The sequence below is a fragment of the Mustelus asterias genome, chromosome 4 (genome assembly GCF_964213995.1).
Source record: "Mustelus asterias chromosome 4, sMusAst1.hap1.1, whole genome shotgun sequence".
In the NCBI taxonomy this organism is placed as follows: domain Eukaryota; kingdom Metazoa; phylum Chordata; class Chondrichthyes; order Carcharhiniformes; family Triakidae; genus Mustelus; species Mustelus asterias.
In genome coordinates this window covers 55,010,301-55,034,669 of record NC_135804.1, presented here as the reverse complement: position 1 = coordinate 55,034,669, position 24,369 = coordinate 55,010,301, and the positions used below count along the sequence as shown (strand labels likewise).

At 50.0% G+C, this 24,369-nt stretch overlaps 1 protein-coding gene across 1 annotated transcript in view; it reads left to right on the top strand.

Annotated features, from left to right (window-relative positions):
- The window catches only part of hsf4 (heat shock transcription factor 4), a 152,269-nt gene that overhangs the window by 72,978 nt on the left and 54,922 nt on the right, over positions 1–24,369 (top strand). The window contains exons 3-5 of the mRNA XM_078211052.1: positions 19,929–20,053; positions 21,178–21,253; positions 23,893–23,957. Coding sequence (XP_078067178.1) covers positions 19,929–20,053; positions 21,178–21,253; positions 23,893–23,957 — 266 coding nt within the window. The remainder of the gene's footprint in view (positions 1–19,928; positions 20,054–21,177; positions 21,254–23,892; positions 23,958–24,369) is intronic.

The following is a 24,369-nucleotide window of genomic DNA, read 5'->3' as shown; positions in this document are numbered from 1 at the left end:
TAGCGCTCTCGGGAAAATGTTGTGTGAGATGATGTGCTATGGGAAATGTGTGTAGGATTTTGCACTCTGGGGAAAGTGTGTGAGATGTCGCACTCTGGAGAATGTGCATGAGATGTTGCACTCTGGAGAAAGTGTTGTGTGAGATGTAGCAATCTGGGAAAAGTTTTTCAGACGTAGCATTCTGGGGAAAGTGTTGTGTGAGATGTAGCACACCGGGGGAAGTGTGTGAGATGCAGCACACTGGGGAAAGTGTGTGAGATGTAGCGCTCTGGGGAAAGTGTGTCAGATGTAGCGCTCTGGGGATAGTGTGTGAGATGTAGCGCTCTGGGGAAAGTGTGTGAGATGTAGCGCTCTGGGGAAAGTGTTGTGTGAGATGATGTCCTCTGGGAAATGTGTGTGAGATGTTGCACTCGGGAGAAAGTGTGTGAGATGTACACTCTGGGGAATGTGTGTGAGATGTAGCATTCTGGGGAAAGTGTGTGAGATGCAGCACACTGGGGAAAGTGTGTGAGATGTCGCACTCTGGGGAAAGTGTGTGAGATGGAGCACTCTGGGGAAAGTGTGTGAGATGTAGCACTCTGGGGAAAGTGTGTGAGATGTAGCACTCTGGGGAATGTGTGTGAGATGGAGCATTCTGGGGATACTGTGTGAGATGTAGCACTCTGGGGAATGTGTGTGAGATGTAGCACTCTGGGGAAAGTGTTTGAGATGTAGCACTCTGGGGAAAGTGTTGTGTGAGATGTAGCATTCTGGGGAATGTGTGTGGGATGTAGCGCTCTGGGGAAAGTGTTGTGTGAGATGATGTACTCTGGTAAATGTGTGTAGGATTTTGCACTCTGGGGAAAGTGTGTGAGATGTAGCACTCAGGGAAAAGAGAGTGAGAAGTTGCACTCTCGGGTAAGTGTGTGAGATGTAGCACTCTGGGGAAAGTGTGTGAGATGTAGCACTCTGGGGAACGTGTGTGAGATGTAGCACTCTGGGGAAAGTGTGTGAGATGTAGCGCTCTGGGGAAAGTGTGTGAGATGTAGCGCTCTCGGGAAAATGTTGTGTGAGATGATATACTATGGGAAATGTGTGTAGGATTTCGCACTCTGGGGAAAGTGTGTGTCATGTAGCACTCTGGGGAAAATGTTGTGTGAGATGATATACTATGGGAAATGTGTGTAGGATTTTGCACTCTGGGGAAAGTGTGTGAGATGTCGCACTCTGGAGAATGTGCATGAGATGTAGCACTCTGGAGAAAGTGTTGTGTGAGATATAGCAATCTGGGAAAAGTGTTTCAGACGTAGCATTCTGGGGTAAGTGTGTGAGATGTAGCACACCGGGGAAAGTGTGTGAGATATAGCACTCTGGGGAAAGTTTGTGAGATGTCGCAATGTTGGGGAATGTGCGTGATATGTGGCACTCAGGGAAAAGAGTGTGAGAAGTAGCACTCTGGGGAAAGTGTGTGAGCTGTCGCACTCTGGGGAATGTGTGTGAGATGGAGCGCTCTGGGGAAAGTGTGTGAGATGTAGCACTCTGGGGAAAGTGTGCGTGATGTAGCAATCTGGGGATAATGTTGTGTGAGATGATGTACTCTGGGAAATGTGTGTAGGATTTTGCACTCTGGGGAAAGTGTGTGAGATGTAGCACTCTGGGGAATGTGTGTGAGATGTAGCACTCTGGGGAATGTGTGTGGGATGTAGCGCTCTGGGGAAAGTGTTGTGTGAGATGATGTACTCTGGGAAATGTGTGTAGGATTTTGCACTCTGGGGAAACTGTGTGAGATGATGTACTCTGGGAAATGTGTGTGAGATGTTACACTCTCGGGTAAGTGTGTGAGATATAGCATTCTGGGGAAAGTGTGAGATGTAGCGGTCTGGGGAAAGTGTGAGATGTAGCGGTCTGGGGAAAGTGTGTGAGATGTAGCGCTCTGGGGATATTGTGTGTCATGTAGCGCTCTCGGGAAAATGTTGTGTGAGATGATGTACTATGGGAAATGTGTGTAGGATTTTGCACTCTGGGGAAAGTGTGTGAGATGTCGCACTCTGGAGAATGTGCATGAGATGTAGCACTCTGGAGAAAGTGTTGTGTGAGATATAGCAATCTGGGAAAAGTGTTTCAGACGTAGCATTCTGGGGAAAGTGTTGTGTGAGATGTAGCACACCGGGGGAGGTGTGTGAGATGCAGCACTCTGGGGATAATGTGTGAGATGTAGCGTTCTGGGGAAAGTGTGTGAGATGTAGCGCTCTGAGGATAGTGTGTGAGATGTAGCGCTCTGGGGAAAGTGTGTGAGATGTAGCGCTCTGGGGAAAGTGTTGTGTGAGATGATGTCCTCTGGGAAATGTGTGTGAGATGTTGCACTCGGGAGAAAGTTTGTGAGATGTACACTCTGGGGAATGTGTGTGAGATGTAGCATTCTGGGGAAAGTGTGTGAGATGCAGCACTCTGGGGAAAGTGTGTGAGATGTAGCACTCTGGGGAATGTGTGTGAGATGGAGCACTCTGGGGAACGTGTGTGAGATGTAGCACTCTGGGGAAAGTGTGTGAGATGTTGCACTCTGCGGAAAGTGTGCGAGAAGTAGCACTCTGGGGAAAGTGTGTGAGATGTAGCACTCTGGGGAAAGTGTGCGTGATGTAGCACTCGGGATATTGTGTGAGATGATGTACTCTGGGAAATGTGTGTTGGATTTTGCACTCTGGGGAAAGTGTGTGAGATGTAGCACTCTGGGGAACGTGTGTGAGATGTAGCACTCTGGGGAAAGTGTTGTGTGAGATGATGTACTCTGGGGAATGTGTGTGAGATGTAGCACTCTGGAGAAAGTGTGTGAGATGTAGCACTCTGGGGAAAGTGTGTGAGATGTAGCGCTCTGGGGAAAGTGTTGTGTTAGATGTACCACTCTGGGGAAAGCGTTGTGTGAGATGTAGCACTCTGGGGAAAGTGTGTGAGATGCAGCACTCTGGGGAAAGTTGTGAGATGTTGCACTGTGGGGAAAGCATGTGAGATGTATCGCTCTGGGGAATGTGTTGTGTGAGATGATGTACTCTGGTAAATGTGTGTAGGATTTTGCACTCTGGGGAAAGTGTGTGAGATGGAGCACACTGGGGAAAGTGTGTGAGATGTAGCGCTCAGGGAAGAGAGAGTGGGAAGTTGCACTCGGGGAATTGTGTGTGAGATGTAGCATTCTGGGGAAAGTGTTGTGTGAGATGATGTACTCTGGGAAATGTGTGTGAGATGTTACACTCTCGGGTAAGTGTGTGAGATGTAGCACTCTGGGGAAAGTGTGTGAGATGTAGCGCTCTGGGGAAAGTGTGTGAGATGTAGCACTCTGGGGAAAGTGTGTGATCTGTAGCGCTCTGGGGAAAGTGTGTGAGATATAGCACTCTGGGGAACGTGTGTGGGATGTAGCACTCTGGGGAAAGTGTGTGAGATGGAGCGCTCTGGGGAAAGTGTGTGAGATGTAGCACTCTGGGGAACGTGTGTGAGATGTAGCACTCTGGGGAAAGTGTGTGAGATGTAGCGCTCTGGGGAAAGTGTGTGAGATGTAGCGCTCTCGGGAAAATGTTGTGTGAGATGATATATTATGGGAAATGTGTGTAGGATTTCGCACTCTGGGGAAAGTGTGTGTCATGTAGCACTCTGGGGAAAATGTTGTGTGAGATGATATACTATGGGAAATGTGTGTAGGATTTTGCACTCTGGGGAAAGTGTGTGAGATGTCGCACTCTGGAGAATGTGCATGAGATGTAGCACTCTGGAGAAAGTGTTGTGTGAGATATAGCAATCTGGGAAAAGTGTTTCAGACGTAGCATTCTGGGGTAAGTGTGTGAGATGTAGCACACCGGGGAAAGTGTGTGAGATATAGCACTCTGGGGAAAGTTTGTGAGATGTCGCAATGTTGGGGAATGTGCGTGATATGTGGCACTCAGGGAAAAGAGTGTGAGAAGTAGCACTCTGGGGAAAGTGTGTGAGCTGTCGCACTCTGGGGAATGTGTGTGAGATGGAGCGCTCTGGGGAAAGTGTGTGAGATGTAGCACTCTGGGGAAAGTGTGCGTGATGTAGCAATCTGGGGATAATGTTGTGTGAGATGATGTACTCTGGGAAATGTGTGTAGGATTTTGCACTCTGGGGAAAGTGTGTGAGATGTAGCACTCTGGGGAATGTGTGTGAGATGTAGCACTCTGGGGAATGTGTGTGGGATGTAGCGCTCTGGGGAAAGTGTTGTGTGAGATGATGTACTCTGGGAAATGTGTGTAGGATTTTGCACTCTGGGGAAACTGTGTGAGATGATGTACTCTGGGAAATGTGTGTGAGATGTTACACTCTCGGGTAAGTGTGTGAGATATAGCATTCTGGGGAAAGTGTGAGATGTAGCGGTCTGGGGAAAGTGTGAGATGTAGCGGTCTGGGGAAAGTGTGTGAGATGTAGCGCTCTGGGGATATTGTGTGTCATGTAGCGCTCTCGGGAAAATGTTGTGTGAGATGATGTACTATGGGAAATGTGTGTAGGATTTTGCACTCTGGGGAAAGTGTGTGAGATGTCGCACTCTGGAGAATGTGCATGAGATGTAGCACTCTGGAGAAAGTGTTGTGTGAGATATAGCAATCTGGGAAAAGTGTTTCAGACGTAGCATTCTGGGGAAAGTGTTGTGTGAGATGTAGCACACCGGGGGAGGTGTGTGAGATGCAGCACTCTGGGGATAATGTGTGAGATGTAGCGTTCTGGGGAAAGTGTGTGAGATGTAGCGCTCTGAGGATAGTGTGTGAGATGTAGCGCTCTGGGGAAAGTGTGTGAGATGTAGCGCTCTGGGGAAAGTGTTGTGTGAGATGATGTCCTCTGGGAAATGTGTGTGAGATGTTGCACTCGGGAGAAAGTTTGTGAGATGTACACTCTGGGGAATGTGTGTGAGATGTAGCATTCTGGGGAAAGTGTGTGAGATGCAGCACTCTGGGGAAAGTGTGTGAGATGTAGCACTCTGGGGAATGTGTGTGAGATGGAGCACTCTGGGGAACGTGTGTGAGATGTAGCACTCTGGGGAAAGTGTGTGAGATGTTGCACTCTGCGGAAAGTGTGCGAGAAGTAGCACTCTGGGGAAAGTGTGTGAGATGTAGCACTCTGGGGAAAGTGTGCGTGATGTAGCACTCGGGATATTGTGTGAGATGATGTACTCTGGGAAATGTGTGTTGGATTTTGCACTCTGGGGAAAGTGTGTGAGATGTAGCACTCTGGGGAACGTGTGTGAGATGTAGCACTCTGGGGAAAGTGTTGTGTGAGATGATGTACTCTGGGGAATGTGTGTGAGATGTAGCACTCTGGAGAAAGTGTGTGAGATGTAGCACTCTGGGGAAAGTGTGTGAGATGTAGCGCTCTGGGGAAAGTGTTGTGTTAGATGTACCACTCTGGGGAAAGCGTTGTGTGAGATGTAGCACTCTGGGGAAAGTGTGTGAGATGCAGCACTCTGGGGAAAGTTGTGAGATGTTGCACTGTGGGGAAAGCATGTGAGATGTATCGCTCTGGGGAATGTGTTGTGTGAGATGATGTACTCTGGTAAATGTGTGTAGGATTTTGCACTCTGGGGAAAGTGTGTGAGATGGAGCACACTGGGGAAAGTGTGTGAGATGTAGCGCTCAGGGAAGAGAGAGTGGGAAGTTGCACTCGGGGAATTGTGTGTGAGATGTAGCATTCTGGGGAAAGTGTTGTGTGAGATGATGTACTCTGGGAAATGTGTGTGAGATGTTACACTCTCGGGTAAGTGTGTGAGATGTAGCACTCTGGGGAAAGTGTGTGAGATGTAGCGCTCTGGGGAAAGTGTGTGAGATGTAGCACTCTGGGGAAAGTGTGTGATCTGTAGCGCTCTGGGGAAAGTGTGTGAGATATAGCACTCTGGGGAACGTGTGTGGGATGTAGCACTCTGGGGAAAGTGTGTGAGATGGAGCGCTCTGGGGAAAGTGTGTGAGATGTAGCGCTCTGGGGAAAGTGTGTGAGATGATGTACTATGGGAAATGTGTGTAGGATTTTGCACTGTGGGGAAAGTGTGTGAGATGTCGCACTCTGGAGAATGTGCATGAGATGTAGCACTCTGGAGAAAGTGTTGTGTGAGATATAGCAATCTGGGAAAAGTTTTTCAGACGTAGCATTCTGGGGAAAGTGTTGTGTGAGATGTAGCACACCGGGGGAGGTGTGTGAGATGCAGCACTCTGGGGAAAGTGTGTGAGATGCAACACTCTGGGGAAAGTGTGTGAGATGTAGCACTCTGTGCAAAGTGTTTGAGATGTAGCATTCTGGGGAAAGGGTTGTGTGTGATGTAGCACACTGGAAAAAGTGTGTGAGATGCAGCACTCTGGGGAAGGTGTGTGAGATGTAGCGCTCTGGGGAAAGTGTGTGAGATGTAGCACTCTGGGGAACGTGTTGTGTGAGATGTAGCACTCTGGGGAAAGTGTGTGAGATGTAGCGCTCTGGGGAAAGTGTGTGAGATGTAGCACTCTGGGGAAAGTGTGTGAGATGTAGCACTCTGGGGAAAGTGTGTGAGATGTAGCACTCTGGGGAAAGTGTGTGAGACGTAGCGCTCTGGGGAAAGTGTTGTGAGAGATAATGTACTCTGGGACATGTGTGTGAGATGTTGCACTCTCGGGTAAGTGTGTGAGATGTAGCGCTCTGGGGAAAGTGTGTGAGATGTAGCACTCTGGGGAAAGTGTGTGAGATGTAGCGCTCTGGGGAAAGTGTTGTGTGAGATGTCGCATTCTGGGGAATGTGTTGTGTGAGATGTACCACTCTGGGGAAAGTGTTGTGTGAGATGCAGTATTCTGGGGAAAGTGTGTGCGATGCAGCATTCTGGGGAAAGTGTGTGAGATGTCGCACTCTGGGGAAACTGTGTGAGATGTAGCGCTCTGGGTCAAGTGTTGTGTGAGATGTAGCACTCTGGGGAAAGTGTGTGAGATATAGCACTCTGGGGAAAGTGTGTGAGATGTAGCACTCTGGTGAAAGTGTGTGAGATGTAGCACTCTGGGGAACGTGTGTGAGATGTAGCACTCTGGGGAAAGTGTTGTGTGAGATGATGTACTCTGGGGAAAGTGTGTGAGATGTAGCACTCTGGAGAAAGTGTTGTGTGAGATGTACCACTCTGGGGAATGTGTGTGAGATGTAGCGCTCTGGGGAAAGTGTTGTGTGAGAAGTACACTCTGGGGAAAGCGTTGTGTGAGATGTAGCGCTCTGGGGAAAGTGTGTGAGATGTAGCGCTCTGGGGAAAGCGTTGTGTGAGATGATGTACTCTGGTAAATGTGTGTAGGATTTTGCACACTGGGGAAAGTGTGTGAGATGTAGCACTCAGGGAAAAGAGAGTGAGAAGTTGCACTCTGGGGAACGTGTGTGAGATGTAGCACTCGGGGGAAAGTGTGTGAGATGTAGCACTCTGGGGAAAGTGTGTGAGATGTAGCACTCTGGGGAAAGTGTGTGAGATGTAGCACTCTGGGGAAAGTGTGTGAGATGTAGCACTCTGGGGAAAGTGTGTGAGATGTAGCACTCTGGGGAAAGTGTGTGAGATGTAGCACTCTGGGGAAGGTGTGTGAGATGTAGCACTCTGGGGAATGTGTGTGTGATGTAGCATTCTGGGGAAAGTGTGGTGTGAGCTGTAGCACCCTGGGGAAAGTGTGTGTGATGTCACGCTTTGGGGAAAGTGTTGTGTGAGATTATGTACTCTGGGAAATGTGTGTGAGATGTTGCACTCGGGAGAAGGTGTGTGAGATGTAGCACTCTGGGGAATGTGTGTGAGATGTAGCACTCTGGGGAATGTGTGTGAGATGTAGAACTCTGGTGAAAGTGTGTGTGATGTAGCACTCTGGGGAAAGTGTGTGAGATGCTGCACTCTGGGGAAAGTGTGTGAGATGTAGCACTATGGGGAATGTGCGTGAGGTGTAGCCCTCTGCGGAAAGTGTTGTGTGAGATATAGCACTCTGGGGAAAGTTTGTGAGATGTAGCAATGTTGGGGAATGTGCGTGATATGTAGCGCTCAGGGAAAAGAGTGTGAGAAGTATCACTCTGGGGAAAGAGTGTGTGATGTCGCACTCTGGGGAATGTGTGTGAGATGTAGCACTCTGGGGAAAGTGTGTGAGATGTAGCACTCTGGGGAAAGTGTGTGAGATGTAGCACTCTGGGGAAAGTGTGTGAGATGTAGCAGTCTGGGGAAAGTGTGTGAGATGTAGCAATCTGGGGAAAGTGTGTGAGATGTAGCACTCTGGGGAAAGTGTGTGAGATGTAACACTCTGGGAAAAGTGTGTGAGATGTAGCACTCTGGGGAAAGTGTGTGAGATGTAGCACTCTGGGGAAAGAGAGTGAGAAGTTGCACTCTGGGGAATGTGTGTGTGATGTAGCATTCTGGGGAAAGTGTTGTGTGAGATGATGTACTCTGGGAAATGTGTGTGAGATGTAGCACTCTGGGGAAAGTGTGTGAGATGTAGCACTCTGGGGAAAGTGGGTGTGACGTAACTCTGGGGAAAGTGTTGTGTGAGATGTAGCACTGTTGGGGAAAGAGTATGAGATATAGCGTACTGGGGCAAGTGTGTGAGAAAAAGCACTCGGGGAGTGTGCGTGAGAAGTATCACTCTGGGGAAAGAGTGTGTGATGTTGCGCTCTGGGGACAGTGTGTGAGATGTAGCGCTCTGGGGAAAGGTGTGAGATGTAGCACCCTGGGGAATGTGTGTGAGATGTAGCACTCTAAGGAACGAGTGTGAGATGCAGCGCTCAGAGGAAAGTGGGTGAGGTGTCGCACTCTGGAAAGAGTGTGAGACGTAGCACTCTGGGGAAAGATTGTGAGATGTAGCACTCGGGGAAGTGTGTGAGATGTAGCGCTCTGGGCAAAGTGTGTGAGATGTAGCGCTCTGGGGAAAGCGTCTGAGATGTAGCACTCTGGGGAAAGTATGTGTGATGTAGCACTCTGGGAAAAGTGAGTGAGATGTAGCGCTCTGGGGAAAATGTGTGAGATTTCGCACTATGGGGAATGTGCGTGGGATGTAGCACTCTGGGGAAAGTATGTGTGATGTAGCACTCTGGGGAATGTGTGTGAGATGTTGCACTCTGGGGAAAGTGTTTGAGATGTAGCATTCTGGGGAAAGTGTTGTGTGAGATGCAGCGCTCTGGGGTAAGTGTGTAAGATGTAGTACTCTGGGGAAAGTGTGTGTGATGTAGCGCTCTGGGGGAACTGTGTGAGATATATCACTCTGGGGAAAGTTTGAGATGTAGCGCTCTGGGGAAAGGGTTTGAGATGTTGCGCTCTGGGGAAAATGTTGTGTGAGATGTCGCACTCTGGAAAGAGTGTGAGGTGCAGCACTCTGGGCAAAGTGTGAGAGGTCGCACTCTGGGGAACGTTTGTGAGATGTAGCGCTCTGGAGAAAGTGTTGTGTGAGATGCAGCACTCTGGGAAAAGTATGTGAGATGTAGCGCTCTGGGGAAAGTGTGTGAGATGTAGCACTCTGGGGATAGTTTGTGTGATGTCGCACTCTGGGGAATGTGCGTGAGATGTAGCACTCTGGGGAAAGTGTTGTGTGAGATGCAGCGCTCTGGGGAAAGTGTGTAAGATGTAGTACTCTGGGGAAGGTGTGTGTGATGTAGCGCTCTGGGGAAAGTGTTGTGTGAGATGATGTACTCTGGGAAATGTGTGTGAGATGTTGCACTCTGGGGAAAGTGTGTGAGATGTCGCGCTCTGGGGAATGTGCGTGAGATGTAGCACCCTGGGGAATGTGTTGTGTGAGATGTAGCGCTCTGGGTCAAGTGTTGTGTGAGATGTAGCACTCTGGGGAATGTGCGTGAGATGTAGCACTCTGGGTCAAGTGCTGTGTGAGATGTAGCACTCTGGGGAAAGTGTGTGAGATGCAGCACTCTGGGGAAAGTGTGTGAGATGTAGCATTCTGGGGAAAGTGTGTGAGATGTCGCACTCTGGGGAATCTGTGTGAGATGTAGCGCTCTGGGTCAAGTGTTGTGTGAGATGTAGCACTCTGGGGAAAGTGTGTGAGATGCAGCATTCTGGGAAAAGTGTGTGAGATGTAGCACTCTGGGGAAAGTGTGTGAGATGCAGCACTCTGGGGAAAGTGTGTGAGATGTAGCACTCTGGGGAAAGTGTGTGGGATGCAGCACTCTGGGGAAAGTGTGTGAGATGTCGCACTCTGGGGAAAGTGGGTGAGGTGTCGCACTCTGGAAAGAGTGTGAGATGTTGCACTCTGGAAAGTGTGTGAGATGTAGCACTCGAAGGAAACGAGTGTGAGATGCAGCGCTCAGGGGAAAGTGTGTGAGATGTCGCACTCTGGGGAAAGTGGGTGAGGTGTCGCACTCTGGAAAGAGTGTGAGACGTAGCACTCTGGGGAAAGATTGTGAGATGTAGCACTCGGGAAAGTGTGTGAGATGCAGGACTCTGGGGAAAGTGTGTGAGATGCAGCACACTGGGGAAAGTGTGTGAGATGTAGCATTCTGGGGAAAGAGTGTGAGATGCAGCGCTCTGTGGAAAGTGCTGTGTGAGATTATGTACTCTGGGGAATGTGTGTGAGATATAGCGCTCTGGGGAAAGTGTGTGAGAAGTAGCGCTCTGGGAAAGTGTGCGAGATGTTGCGCTCTGGGGAAAGTGTGTGAGATGTATTGCTCTGGGGAAAGTGTTTTGTGAGATGTAGCCCTCTGGGGAAAGTGTGTGAGATGTAACACTCTGGGGAAAGTGTTTGAGATGTAGCACTCTGGGGAAGGTGTGTGAGATGTAGCATTCTGGGGAAAGTGTGTGAGATGTAGCACTCTGGGGAAAGTGTGTGAGATGTAGCATTCTGGGGAAAGTGTGTGAGATGTTGCACTCTGGGGAAAATGTGTGAGATGTCGCACTCTGGGGAAAGTGTGTGAGATGTCGCACTCTGGAGAAAGTGTGTGAGATGTCGCACCCTGGGGAAAGTGTGTGAGATGTTGCACTCTGGGGAAAGTGTGTAAGATGTCGCACTCTGGGGAAAGTGTGTGAGATGTCGCGCTCTGGGGAAAGTGTGTGAGATGTCGCACTCTGGGGAAAGTGTGTGAGATGTCGCACTCTGGGGAAAGTTTGAGATGTTGCGTTCTGGGGAAAGTGTTGTGTGAGATGATGTACTCTAGGAAATGTGTGTGAGATGTAGCACTCTGGAGAAAGTGTGTGAGATGTAGCACTCTGGGGAAAGTGTGTGAGATGTAGCGCTCTGGGGAAAGTGTGTGAGATGTAGCGCTCTGGGGAAAGTTTGTGAGATGTAGCACCCTGGGGAAAGTGTGTGAGATGTAGCACTCTGGAAAGTGTGTGAGATGTAGCACTCTGTGGAACGTGTGTGAGATGTTGCACTCTGGAAAGTGTGTGAGACGTAGCACTCTGGGGAACGTGTGTGAGATGTAGCGCTCTGGGGAAAGTGTGTGACATGTAACAGTCTGGGGAAATAGTGTGAGATGTAGCACTCTGAGGAAAGTGGGTGAGGTGTCGCACTCTGGAAAAAGTGTGAGATGTAGCACTCGGGAAAGTGTGTGAGATGAGCACTCTGTGGAAAGTGTTGTGTTAGATGATGTACTCTGGGAAATGTGTGCGAGATGTAACACACTGGGGAAAGTGTGTGAGATGTAGCACTCTGGGGAAAGTGTGTGAGATGTAGCACTCTGGGGAATGTGCGTGAGATGTAGCACTCTGGGGACAGTGTGTGAGATGTAGCACTCTGGGGACAGTGTGTGAGATGTAGCACTCTTCGAAATTGTGTGAGATGTAGCACTCTGGGGAAAGTGTGTGAGATGTACTGCTCTGGGGAAAGTGTGTGAGATGTCGAGCTCTGGGTAAAGTGTGTGAGATGTCGCTCTCTCGAGAAAGTGTGTGAGATGCCGCACCCCGGGAAAGTGTGTGAGATTTAACACTCTGGGGACAGTGTGTGAGATGTAGCACTCTGGGGAAAATGTGTGAGATGTGGCACTCTGGGGAAAGTGTGTGAGATGTCGCACTCTGGGGAAAGTGTGTGAGATGTCGCACTCTGGGGAAAGTGTGTGAGATGTCGCACTCTGGTGAAAATGTGTGAGATGTAGCATTCTGGGGAAAATGTGTGAGATGTGGCACTGTTGGGGAAAGTGTTGTGTGAGATGTAGCGTACTGGGGCAAGAGTGTGAGAAAAAGCACTCGGGGAGTGTGCGGGAGATGTATCACTCTGGGGAAAGAGTGTGTGATGTAGCACTCTGGGGAACGTGTGTGAGATGTTGCACTCTGGGGAACGTGTGTGAGATGCAGCGCTCAGGGGAAACAGTGTGAGATGTTTCACTCTGGAAAGTGCGTGAGATACCGCACTCTGGGGAAGGTGTGTGAGATGTAGCACTCGGGAAAGTGTGCGAGATGCAGCGCTCTGGGGAAAGTGTTGTGTGAGATGATGTACTCTGGGAAATGTGTGTGAGATGTAGCGCTCTGGAAAAAGTGTGTGAGATGTAGCGCTCTGAGGAAAGTGTGCGAGATGTAACGCTCTGGGGAAAGTGTGTGAGATGTAGCGCTCTGGGGATAGTGTGTGAGATGTATTGCTCTGGGGAAAGTGTTGTGTAAGATGTAGCGCTCTGGGGAAAGTGTGTGAGATGTAGCACTCTGGGGAAAAGGTGTGGGATGTCGCGCTCTGGGTAAAGTGTGAGATGTCGCTCTCTCGAGAAAGTATGTGAGATGTAGCACTCTGGGGAAAGTGTGTGAGATGTCGCGCTCTGGGTAAAGTGTGAGATGTCGCTCTCTCGAGAAAGTGTGTGAGATGTAGCACTCTGGGGAAAGTGTGTGAGATGTGGCACTCTGGGGAAAGTGTGTGAGATGTTGCACTCTGGGGAAAGTGTGTGAGATGTGGCACTCTGGGGAAAATGTGTGAGATGTCGCACTCTGGAAAGTGTGTGAGATGTAGCACTCTGGGGAAAGAGTGTGAGATGTAGCACTCTGGGGAAAGTGTGTGAGATGTTGCACTCTGGGGAAAGTGTGTGTGATGTATCATTCTGGGGAAAGTGTGTGAGATGTTGCACTCTGGGGAAAGTGTGTGAGATGTAGCACTCTGGGGAAAGTGTGTGAGATGTTGCACTCTGGGGAAAGTGTGTGAGATGCCGCACCCCGGGGAAAGTGTATGAGATTTGACACTCTGGGGACAGTGTGTGAGATGTAGCACTCTGGGGAAAATGTGTGAGATGTAGCACTCTGGGGAAAATGTGTGAGATGTGGCACTCTGGGGAAAATGTGTGAGATGTGGCACTCTGGGGAAAGTGTGTGAGACGTCGCACTCTGGGGAAAGTGTGTGAGATGTCGCACTCTGGTGAAAATGTGTGAGATGTAGCATTCTGGGGAAAATGTGTGAGATGTGGCACTGTTGGGGAAAGTGTTGTGTGAGATGTAGCGTACTGGGGCAAGTGTGTGAGAAAAAGCACTCGGGGAGTGTGCGGGAGAAGTATCACTCTGGGGAAAGAGTGTGAGATGCAGCGCTCTGGGGAACGTGTGTGAGATGTTGCACTCTGGGGAACGTGTGTGAGATGCAGCGCTCAGGGGAAACAGTGTGAGATGTTTCACTCTGTAAAGTGCGCGAGATACCGCACTCGCGGGAAAGTGTGTGAGATGTAGCACTCGGGAAAGTGTGCGCGATGCAGCCCTCTGGGGAATGTGTGTGAGATGCAGCGCTCTGTGGACAGTGTTGTGTGAGATGATGTACTCTGGAAAATGTGTGTGAGATGTAGCGCTCTGGAAAAAGTGTGTGAGATGTAGCGCTCTGGGGAAAGTGTGCGAGATGTAGCGCTCTGGGGAAAGTGTGTGAGACGTAGCGCTCTGGGAATAGTGTGTGAGATGTATTGCTCTGGGGAAAGTGTTGTGTAAGATGTAGCGCTCTGGGGAAAGTGTGTGAGATGTCGCACTTGGGGGAAAGAGTGTGAGATGGAGCACTCTGGGGAAAGTGTGTGAGATGTAACACTCTGGGGGAAGTGTGTGAGATGAAGCGCTCTGGGGAAAGTGTGTGAGATGTAACACTCTGGGGAAAGTGTGTGAGATGTAGCACTCTGGGGAATGTGTGTGAGATGTCGCGCTCTGGGTAAAGTGTGAGATGTCGCTCTCTCGAGAAAGTGTGTGAGATGTGGCACTCTGGGGAAAATGTGTGAGATGTCGCGCTCTGGGTAAAGTGTGAGATGTCGCTCTCTCGAGAAAGTGTGTGAGATGTAGCACTCTGGGGAAAGTGTGTGAGATGTGGCACTCTGGGGAAAGTGTGTGAGATGTAGCACTCTGGGGAAAGTGTGTGAGATGTGGCACCTTTGGGAAAGTGTTGTGTGAGATGTCGCACTCTGGGGAAAGTGGGTGAGATGTAGCACTCTGGGGAAGGTTTGTGAGATGTCGGACGCTGGGGAAAAAGTGTGAGATGTTACGCTCTGGGGAAAGTGTGGGAGATGTGGCACTCTGCGGAACGTCTGTGAGATGTATCGTTCTGGTTAAGTGTGTGAGATGTAGCACTCTGGGGAAAGTGTGTGAGATGTGGCACCTTTGGGAAAGTGTTGTGTGAGATGTCGCACTCTGGGGAAAGTGGGTGAGATGTAGCACTCTGGGGAAAGTTTGTGAGATGTAGGACGCTGGGGAAAGAGTGTGAGATGTAGCGCTCTGGGGAAAGTGTGGGAGATGTCGCACTCCGGGGAAAGCCTATGAGATGTAGCACTCTGGGGAATGTGTGGGAGCTGGGGCGCTCTGGGAAAAGTGTGCGAGATGTCGCACTCTGGGGAAGGTGTGTGGGATGTAGCACTCTGGGGAAGGTGTGTGAGCAGTGGCGCTCTGGGGAAGGTGTGTGGGATGTAGCTGTGGTGACCCACTGTAACTACATGTTGTATGTCTGGACACACCCCTGCTGCGTTTGACCCGAGACTCCTCCCTTTCCACCTGATTGAGGTGTAAAGGTGACAGTCCCTCCCCTCTGCCTCAGTCTGGGCCAGGCTGACTCCAAGGGTGTGTTCCAGTTCTTTGCGATTAAAAGCCTGTTATATTTCACTCACTCGCTGGAGTCCTCGTAAATGGAACAAATTTTGAAGCCCGACAAGTTAGACCTGGATCCTCAAGCTGTGGGAGCTGCCAACAGCTTCGATCACTGGCTGAAGTGCTTTGAAGCCTTCCTCGAAGCCTCCGCTGTCGTCCAGTCTGAAACAGACAAGCTGCACGTGCTCCACGCCCGGGTAAGCGACGTGGTATGTTCCACCATCCGCGACGCAGAGACGTACAGGGACGCGCTAGAGCTCCTAAAGAGCCAGTATAGTAAACAGACGAACGAAGTCTACGCCAGACACCTTCTGGCTTCTCGAAGATAACGGCCGGAGAATCGAGTGCCCAATTCTCCGCGAACTACGGGTACTCGGCAGGGCCTGTAATTGCAAGGCTGTATCCACCGCGCAGTACACGGAGGACTTAATCCGCGATGCCTATGTTACGGGCATCGCATCCAACTACATTCGGCAGCGACTGCCGGAGCAGGGAGGGCTGGACCTACCGAAAACAGTGGCGCTCGCAGAATCTTTAGAGGTGGCTTCCCGTAACCTCGAGGCTTACTCACCCGACCACGTGGTTGCATCGTGGGCATCACGGCCGCTGCCACCCCAGTATCTAGGAGGGCCGCAGACTTACGCCACACCGCGCCCCACCAACGACTCGACTGCTGCGGCTGTTGCAGGTCCAAAGTGTTATTTTTACGGCCTGGGGAAGCACCCCTGACAACGCTGCCCGACTGGGAAGGTGTTCTGCTCTGGGTATGGGAAGAAGGGCCACTACGCCAAGGTCTGCAGGGCAAAGTCGTCCTCGAAGCCCAACAGTGCCGCGTGCGACCCGAGGGAGCCGCCATTTCGGACGCTATTGGCCGCGTGTGAGTCAAGGGAGCCGCCATTTTGGACGCCATTGGCCGTGTGTGAGACAAGGGAGCCGCCATTTTGGACGCCATCGGCCGCGTGTGAGACAAGGGGGCCGCCATTTTGGACGCCGGCAACTGCGGCCGACCACTCTCCAGGATCCAGCTAGATCAATCCCGTCCGCATCAACTCGCCAGGTCCATGATGGACATCCAGGTAAATGGCCACGTGGGAAATTGTTTGTTCGACTGCGGGAGTACGGAGAGTTTCATCCACCCCGATACGGTGAGCCACTATGCCCTTTCCGTGAGGCCAGTTAAACAAACAATTTCCTTGGCCTCAAAGTCCCGCTCGGTGGATGTCCTCGGCTACTGTGTGGTGACCCTTACGGTTCGGGGTACCGAGTATGAAAATTTCAAGCTCCTGGTGCTGCCACACCTCTGCGCTCCTGTACTCCTGGGGCTCAATTTCTTGACCCATCTCAGGAGTGTCACGTTGCAGTACAACGGGCCTCTTCTCCCACTCTCCGTCTGCAAACCAGAGTTCTTAGACTGCCCACCACGCACCACTTGCAGCCTCTCAACCCTTCAAGTCACCCCTCCCTCACTATTCAAACACCTCACCCCCAAATGTAAGCCTATTGCCACCAAGAGCAGACGGTACAGTGCGGGGGACAGGACCTTCATTAGGTCCGAGGTCCAGCGGCTCCTGAAGGAAGGGATCATTGAGGCTAGTACTAGCCCCTGGAGAGCAGAAGTGTTGGTGGTCAAAACTGGGGAGAAACACCGTATGGTCATCGATTACAGTCAGACCATCAATCGGTACACGCAGCTGGACGCGTATCCCCCTTCCGCGCATATCTGACATGGTCAATCAGATTGCGCAATACCGGGTGTTCTCCACTATTGACCTTAAATCGGCTTACCACCAGCTCCCCATCCGCCCAGAGGACCGCCAATATACTGCTTTCGAGGCGGATGGTCGCCTCTATCACTTCCTTAGGGTCCCCTTCGGCGTCACCAACGGAGTCTCGGTTTTCCAGCGTGAGATGGACCGAATGGTAGACCAGAACGGGCTGTGGGCCACCTTCCCGTACCTGGATAACGTCACCATCTGCGGCCATGATCAGCAGGACCACGACGCCAACCTCCACAAGTTCCTCCACACGGCCGCTCTCCTTAACCTGACCTACAATAAGGAGAAGTGTGTCTTCCGCACTCACCGCCTCGCCATCCTGGGGTATGCAGTGGAAAACGGGGTCATCGCCCCGATCCTGACCGCATGCGTCCCCTCCTGGAACTTCCCCTTCCCACCAATCTCAAAGCACTGAGGAGATGCCTGGGCTTCTTCTCATACTACGCCCAGTGGGTCCCTAATTACACGGATAAGGCCCGTCCGCTTATCAAATCCACCCTTTTTCCCCTGTCGGGAGAGGCCCGCTTGGCCTTCGACTGCATCAAAGCGGACATCGCGAAGGCCACGATGCACGCTGTGGATGAGTCAATCCCCTTCCAGGTGGAGAGTTCTGCGTCTGACTTCGCCCTGGCCACCACCCTTAACCAGGCGGGCACACCCGTGGCCTTCTTTTCACGAACCCTCCAAGGCTCGGAAATTCGACACTCCTCTGTCGAGAAGGAGGCTCAGGCCATCGTCGAAGCAGTGCAACACTGGCGCCATTACTTAGCTGGCCGACGGTTCACTTTGCTCACGGACCAACGTTCGGTGGCTTTTATGTTCAACAACACGCAGAGGGGCAAGATTAAGAATGATAAGATACTGAGGTGGAGGATTGAGCTCTCCACCTACAATTATGATATCTTATACCGGCCCGGGAAGCTCAATGAGCCTCCGGACGCTCTGTCTCGCGGAACATGTGCCAGCGCACAAGTGAACCAACTACAGACTCTCCACAATGACCTCTGTCACCCGGGAGTCACCAGACTCTACCATTTTATTAATGCCCGTAACCTGCCCTATTCTGTTGAGGACGTCCGGTCTATAACCGGACATTGCCCGGTCTGCGCGGAGTGTAAGCCGCACTTCTATCGGCCGGACAGGGCACACCTCATCAAAGCCACCCGCACCTTTGAACGCCTCAGTATTGATTTCAAAGGGCCCCTTCCTTCTTCTGACCACAACATCTATTTACTCAACGTTATAGATGAGTATTCCCAATTCTCTTTCGCCATTCCCTGCCCGGATATGACTTCAGCCACGGTCGCAGGGCCCTGCACAGCCTCTTCACCGTGTTCGGTTTCCCTCGCTACATCCATAGCGACCGGGGATCCTCCTTCATGAGTGATGAGCTGCGTCAGTACCTGCTCTCTAAAGGCATAGCCTCGAGTAGGACTACCAGCTACAACCCCAGGGGAAACGGACAGGGAGAAAGGGAGAACGCGACAGTCTGGAAGGCTGTTTTACTAGCGCTACGGTCTAAAGGTCTTCCAGTCACCCGCTGGCAAGAGGTCCTCCCTGATGCACTGCACTCAATTAGGTCACTCCTGTGTACGGCTACCAATACTACCCCTCATGAGCGGATGTTTGCTTTCCCTAGGAAGTCCTCCTCGGGAATCGCACTACCGTCGTGGCTGACGTACCCAGGCCCCGTTCTGCTCCGGAGGCATGTCCGGGCCCATAAGTCGGACCCCCTGGTCGAAAGGGTCCAGCTCCTCCACGCCAACCCCCAATATGCCTATGTGGCGTACCCCGATGGGCGGGAGGACACGGTCTCTATCCAGGACCTGGCACCTGCGGGTGCCCCGGAGCCCACTATGACCCCCCATCCCACATCCCTAGACCCCACATCCCTAGACCCCTCTGTTGTTCAGGTAGCACCAGGTCCGCTTACTTCTTTGTCCCCTGTATGCAACTCGCCTGAGCCCCCAGAGTCACTGCACAGTACCCGACCAGAAGGGACGACGGCGGACTCGAGCGGTTTCACCCTGCCACCTGAAACAACACCACAACTGGTACTACAGCGGTCGCAGCGACGGATCAAACCGCCCGACAGGCTGAACCTGTGAGGGGTCGACGTCTTACTTCAGCCGTGACTTTTGTATATATTTCGTGCCTTTGTATATATTGTTCCACCCATCTCACCCCCGCCGGACTCTTTTTTAAAGAGGGGGTGAATGTGGTGACCCACTGTAACTACATGTTGTATGCCTGGACACACCCCTGCTGCACCTAGCCCGAGACCCCTCCCTTTCCACCTGAGACTCCTCCCTTTCCACCTGGTCGAGGTATAGAGGTGACGGTTCCTCCCCTCTGCCTCAGTCTGGGCCAGGCTGACTACAAGGGTGTGTTCCAGTTCTTTGCTATTAAAAGCCTGTTGTATTTCACTCACTCGCTGGAGTCCTCGTAAATTGATGGTGCATCAGTAGCACTCTGGGGAATGTGCGTGAGATGTAGCGCTCTGGGGAAAGTGTGTGAGATGTAGCACTCTGGGGAATGTGTGTGAGATGATGTACTCTGGGGAAAGTGTGTGAGATGTAGCGCTCTGGGGAAAGTGTGTGAGATGTAGCGCTCTGGGGAAAGTGTGTGAGATGTAGCACTCTGGGGAATGTGTGTGAGATGTAGCGCTCTGGGGAATGTGTGTGAGATGTAGCGCTCTGGGGAATGTGTGTGAGATGTAGCACTCTGGGGAAAGTGTGTGAGATGTCACACTCTGGGGAAAGTGTGTGAGATGTCACACTCTGGGGAAAGTGTGTGAGATGTAGCACTCTGGGGAATGTGTGTGAGATGTAGCACTCTGGGGAAAGTGTTATGTGAGATGTAGCACTCTGGGGAAAGTGTTATGTGAGATGTAGCACTCTGAGCAAGGTATGGTGTAAGGTGAGGAAAAGAACAAACATAATGAAGACTCCCGTATTTAACATGCACAGATTACAATTTGTACAATCCTGAGGAAAATTTAGCTTATTTAAAAATGATAGAATTTGGAGAGAAAAGATGAAAGGTTTTTCGGGCGTTTGAAATGAAGAGCATAAATTGATCAGCATTGTCCCAAGTTGGGATGTTCTTTGTCTAATGGTTGCAGTCAGCTCTTGTGCTTTGAATGTCTGCCAATCCTCGGTTCAATATAACCTCCTCAACTCCATCTCCATTTCCTGTATCCCTAGGTGTCAGTTGTGAAAAGTGAAGAGACGAAAGTGCGTCAGGAAGATGTCAGCAAGCTGCTCTATGACATGCAGCTGATGCGAGGTCACCAGGAGAGCATGGACTGCCGTCTGAAGGACATGAAACAGTCAGTATCCGTCTGCAGGGCTTTGGACTTGGCCTGAGTTCAGACAGATGGTCGCAGAATTGAATAAAATCTGGTTGAATCCAACCATTGGAGGAGTGGATGGGAGCTTTGGGCGGGATTTTCCAGCCCCATCCACTACTGGGATTTCCCAGTCCCGTCAAAAGTTGATAGACTTTGGGCTGGGCCGGTCCCACTACGTCGGGGCTGGAAAATCCCGGCCTGTAACTTTGGGTCTTTGGTTTGAACCTTCCTGTCATCATGTACTGACGTAGAATGTTCTGGGAAATTGTAATCCACTCCCAAGTGAATGTGATTCCATGCCATCAATCAAACAAAATTTGACGCTAAATTAAGAAGCCAATAAAAGTAACGATTAGAAAATAGATGTGTCAGAGGTCACAGAGATTCCTCCTTTGAGATCAGAATTAAAGTTCTATACATATAAAGTTCTATACGGGGAGGCGATGGCCAAGTGGTTTTTATTGCTCGACTATTAATCAAGAAACTCAGCTAATGTTCCGGGGACCTGGGTTCGAATCCCGCCATGGCAGATGGTGGAATTTGAATTCAATAAAGAAAATCTGGAATTAAGAATCTACTGATGACCATGAAACCATTGTCAATCGTCAGAAAAGCCAATATGGTTCACTAATGTCCTTTAGGGAAGGAAATCTGCCGTCTCAACTGCCCTCTGAAATGGCCGAGCAAGTCACTCTGTTCAAGGGCAATTAATGATGGGTAATAGCTGCTGGCCCAACCAGCGTCGCCCATGTCCACGAATGAATAACATAAAACGTGGACATTGTAATGAGAGCTACCCCTTGCAACAAATCCGTTTGGGAGAGCCTGGTGTGACAATGAGTGTAAAACCAGGAACATGCTCGATGAGCTCAAAATTCACTTCCTCCCAATTGCTCCCAAAAAAGAAGTGGGACAGTTTGGCAATGAACTGCAGCCCAGTACAGGCTTGGATTGGACGCCAATAAACACTTAGTGTATTAGTTGTCATGCTATTTATATTGTTACACAATAGCTGATAGTACATGCTGTGAGGGACCTTATTCAGGGTTTCCTTTTGAATGCCTTTGCCATTGGCACCTGTTTAACACTCTGTTTTTCTTCAGTCAGAATGAGGTTCTATGGCGAGAGGTTGTATCTCTTCGACAGAAACATACCCAGCAGCAGAAGGTGATTAACAAGGTAAGTGTCTCTGTTCAGGTCCAGTCTCTGCTGACCCCTTCCAGAAAGAGCTCTTGATTTTTGGTCTCATTTGCCCTCCGTTATATAGGACTGGGAGAATTTGTGGGACACCTGCTCCCATGTCCTTGGAAACTTATCTCCAAAACCAGACACTGGGAGATACAGAAAAGTAATCATTGTCTTAGGGTGGGATTTTATGGCCTCGCTTATCCTGAGACCTTAAAATCCCACCCAAGGTCGATGGACCTTTCCATGGTCTGCCCCTCGCCCGCTCCCATTCCCGTGGCAGGCGGGCCGATAAAATTCCGACAATTGAGTTTTACAGCACAAAAAGAGGCCCTTTGGCCATTGTGTCTGTGCTAGCCACCAAGCACTTATCTATTACACTCCCATTTTCCAATCCTTGGCCCACAGCCTTGTATGCTATGGCGTTTCAAGTGCTCATTTAAATGTTTCTTAAATGTTTTGAGTGTTCCCGCTTCTACCACCCTTTCAGGCAGTGAGTTCCAGATTCCCACCATCCTCTGAGTGAAAAAGGTTTACCTCAAATCCCCTCTAAATCTCCTGCTCCTTACCTCAAATCTATGCCCCCTGGTTATTGGCCCCCTCTACTAAGAGGAAAATATTCTTCCAATCTATGTCCTTTATAATTTTGTACACCTTAATCAGGTCACCCTGAGCCTTTTCTGCTCTAAGGAAAACAACCCAAGCTTACCCAGCCTCTCTTCTTGGCTGAAATGCTCTATCTCAGGCAACATCCTGGTGAATCTCCTCTGCACTCTGTGCAATCACATCCTCCCTGTAGTGTGGCGACCAGAACAACACACACTACCCCAGCTGTCCTTTCCTTTAACTTCCTTTCCTCTGTCTCTTTGGAGCAAACAGTATTAATGATTTGGATGAGAATATAGGAGGCATGGTTAGTAAGTTTGCAGATGACACCAAGATTGGTGGCACAGTGGACAGTGAAGAACGTTATCTCCAATTGCAACGGGATCTTGATCAATTGGGCCAGTGGGCTGACAAATGGCAGATGGGGTTTAATTTAGACAAATGCGAGGTGATGCATTTTGGTAGATTGAACCAGGGCAGGACTTACTCAGTTAATGGTAGGGCGTTGGAGAGAGTTACAGAACAAAGAGATCTAGGGGTACATGTTCATAGCTCCTTGAAAGTGGAGTCACAGGTGGACAGAGTGGTGGAGAAGGCATTCAACATGCTTGGTTTCATCGGTCAGAACATTGAATATAGGAGTTGGGACGTCTTGTTGAAGTTGTACAAGACATTGGTAAGGCCACACTTGGAATACTATGTACAATTCTGGTCACCTTATAGAACGGATATTATTAAACTAGAAAGAGTGCAGAAAAGATTTACTAGGATGCTACTGGGACTTGATGGGTTGAGTTATAAGGAGAGGCTGAATAGACTGGGACTTTTTTCTCTGGAGCGTAGGAGGCTGAGGGGTGACCTTATAGAGGTCTATAAAATAATGAGGGGCATAGACAAGGTAGAGAGTTAATATCTTTTCCCAAAGGTAGGGGAGTCTAAAACTAGAGGGCATAGGTTTAAGGTGAGAGGGGAGAGATACAAAAGGGTCCAGAGGGGCAATGTTTTCACAGAGAGGTGGTGAGTGTCTGGAACAAGCTGCCAGAGGTAGTAGTAGAGGCAGGTACAATTTTATCTTTTAAAAAACATTTAGACAGTTACATGGGTACGATGGGTATAGAGGGATATGTGCCAAATGCGGGCAATTGGGATTAGGTTAGGGGTTTTTAAAAAAAGGGTGGCATGGACAAGTTGGGCCGAAGGGCCTGTTTCCATGCTGTAAACCTCTGACTCTATGACCTCTAGTTCTTTTTGTGCAGCCTGAAAATTGCACAAGTGACTGAAAACATTCAGTGTTATCAAGTTTTTTAACATTCCATATTTGTGCCCCAACAACTCACCCATTAGCAATGAGAAAATCCTGTCCTCCTCTGCACATTCTCGGTGCTTAATTAAAGATCAGGCTGACACACTGGGCTGGTGACACCCTTGTCATCTAACCTACAGCTCTCAGCTATCAGAGAAAGGATTAAAAAGGAGCTAGCGGCTTCCATACAGAAATAGGTGAATCCTTCCCTCCCTACGAGACTTGTCCACAACCTCAACCTTCACTGTGACTTTGGAAAAGCCTCATAGTTTCCTGCCATTTAAACTCAAATAATCCCTGTCCAGAGGGACTTGTGGGAGGACTGCGTTTGTGCTTGAGGATAGAGGCAATTGAGAGATTATTTGAGGGATGAGGTAGATGTATAGTTGGGGAGAGAGGTGATTGAGGGATTGTTTGGGGGGTGGAGGTAGATGTATAGTTGGGGGGAGAGAGGTGATTGAGGGGGGTAGTTGAGACATGGGTGTGTATTTTGAGGGGGAAGAGAAGAATTAATTTGAGAACAGGGTTGTGTGGTTGGGAGATGAGGGGCTGCCGGTAATGATTGAGCTTGTGTGGTTCGAGGCTGAATCTGTACAATTGACATCACTCTTGCCTCAATGATTAACACGAGATCGGGAAAATGACCTGCTGTTGGTGAGTGACCTGCCCTGTAATGATATGCTGACTCACTGCGCTAACACCTGCCTCTGATCTCTGTTAACAGCTGATTCAGTTCCTGCTCAGCCAGCTCCAATCAAACCACAACAGTATCGGGCTGAAGAGAAAGCTGTAAGTACTGAGGGCAGCGGAGTGTGACTGATCCCCATTCACCGTCCAGGCCCGATTCTGAACGATCAGGTGACCTGTTACCATGTGAACGCTGAGTGAATAGGTTCAGAATGCTGAGTAAGATCTGATGACCCAATTCATTCAGCACTCTGTGCTGTGGTGAGCAGATATCAGAGCGCACTACACAATAAAGCTTGCCAACTCAGGCTCTATTGTTTTAGGGACTTGGGCCTGAGGCGAAGAGGAACATTTGTTCTCTATTGAATTCGGTCAGGATCACGGAGAAGGAAGATGATGATCACTTAAATTCAAAATGTCAGAGCAGTAAGCTGATCATTTTTCCTTCAATACCATCTCAAAACGTTGATTTTTGAGAACACATAAATGATTAAAATGTTGGGGCTCAGCTTGG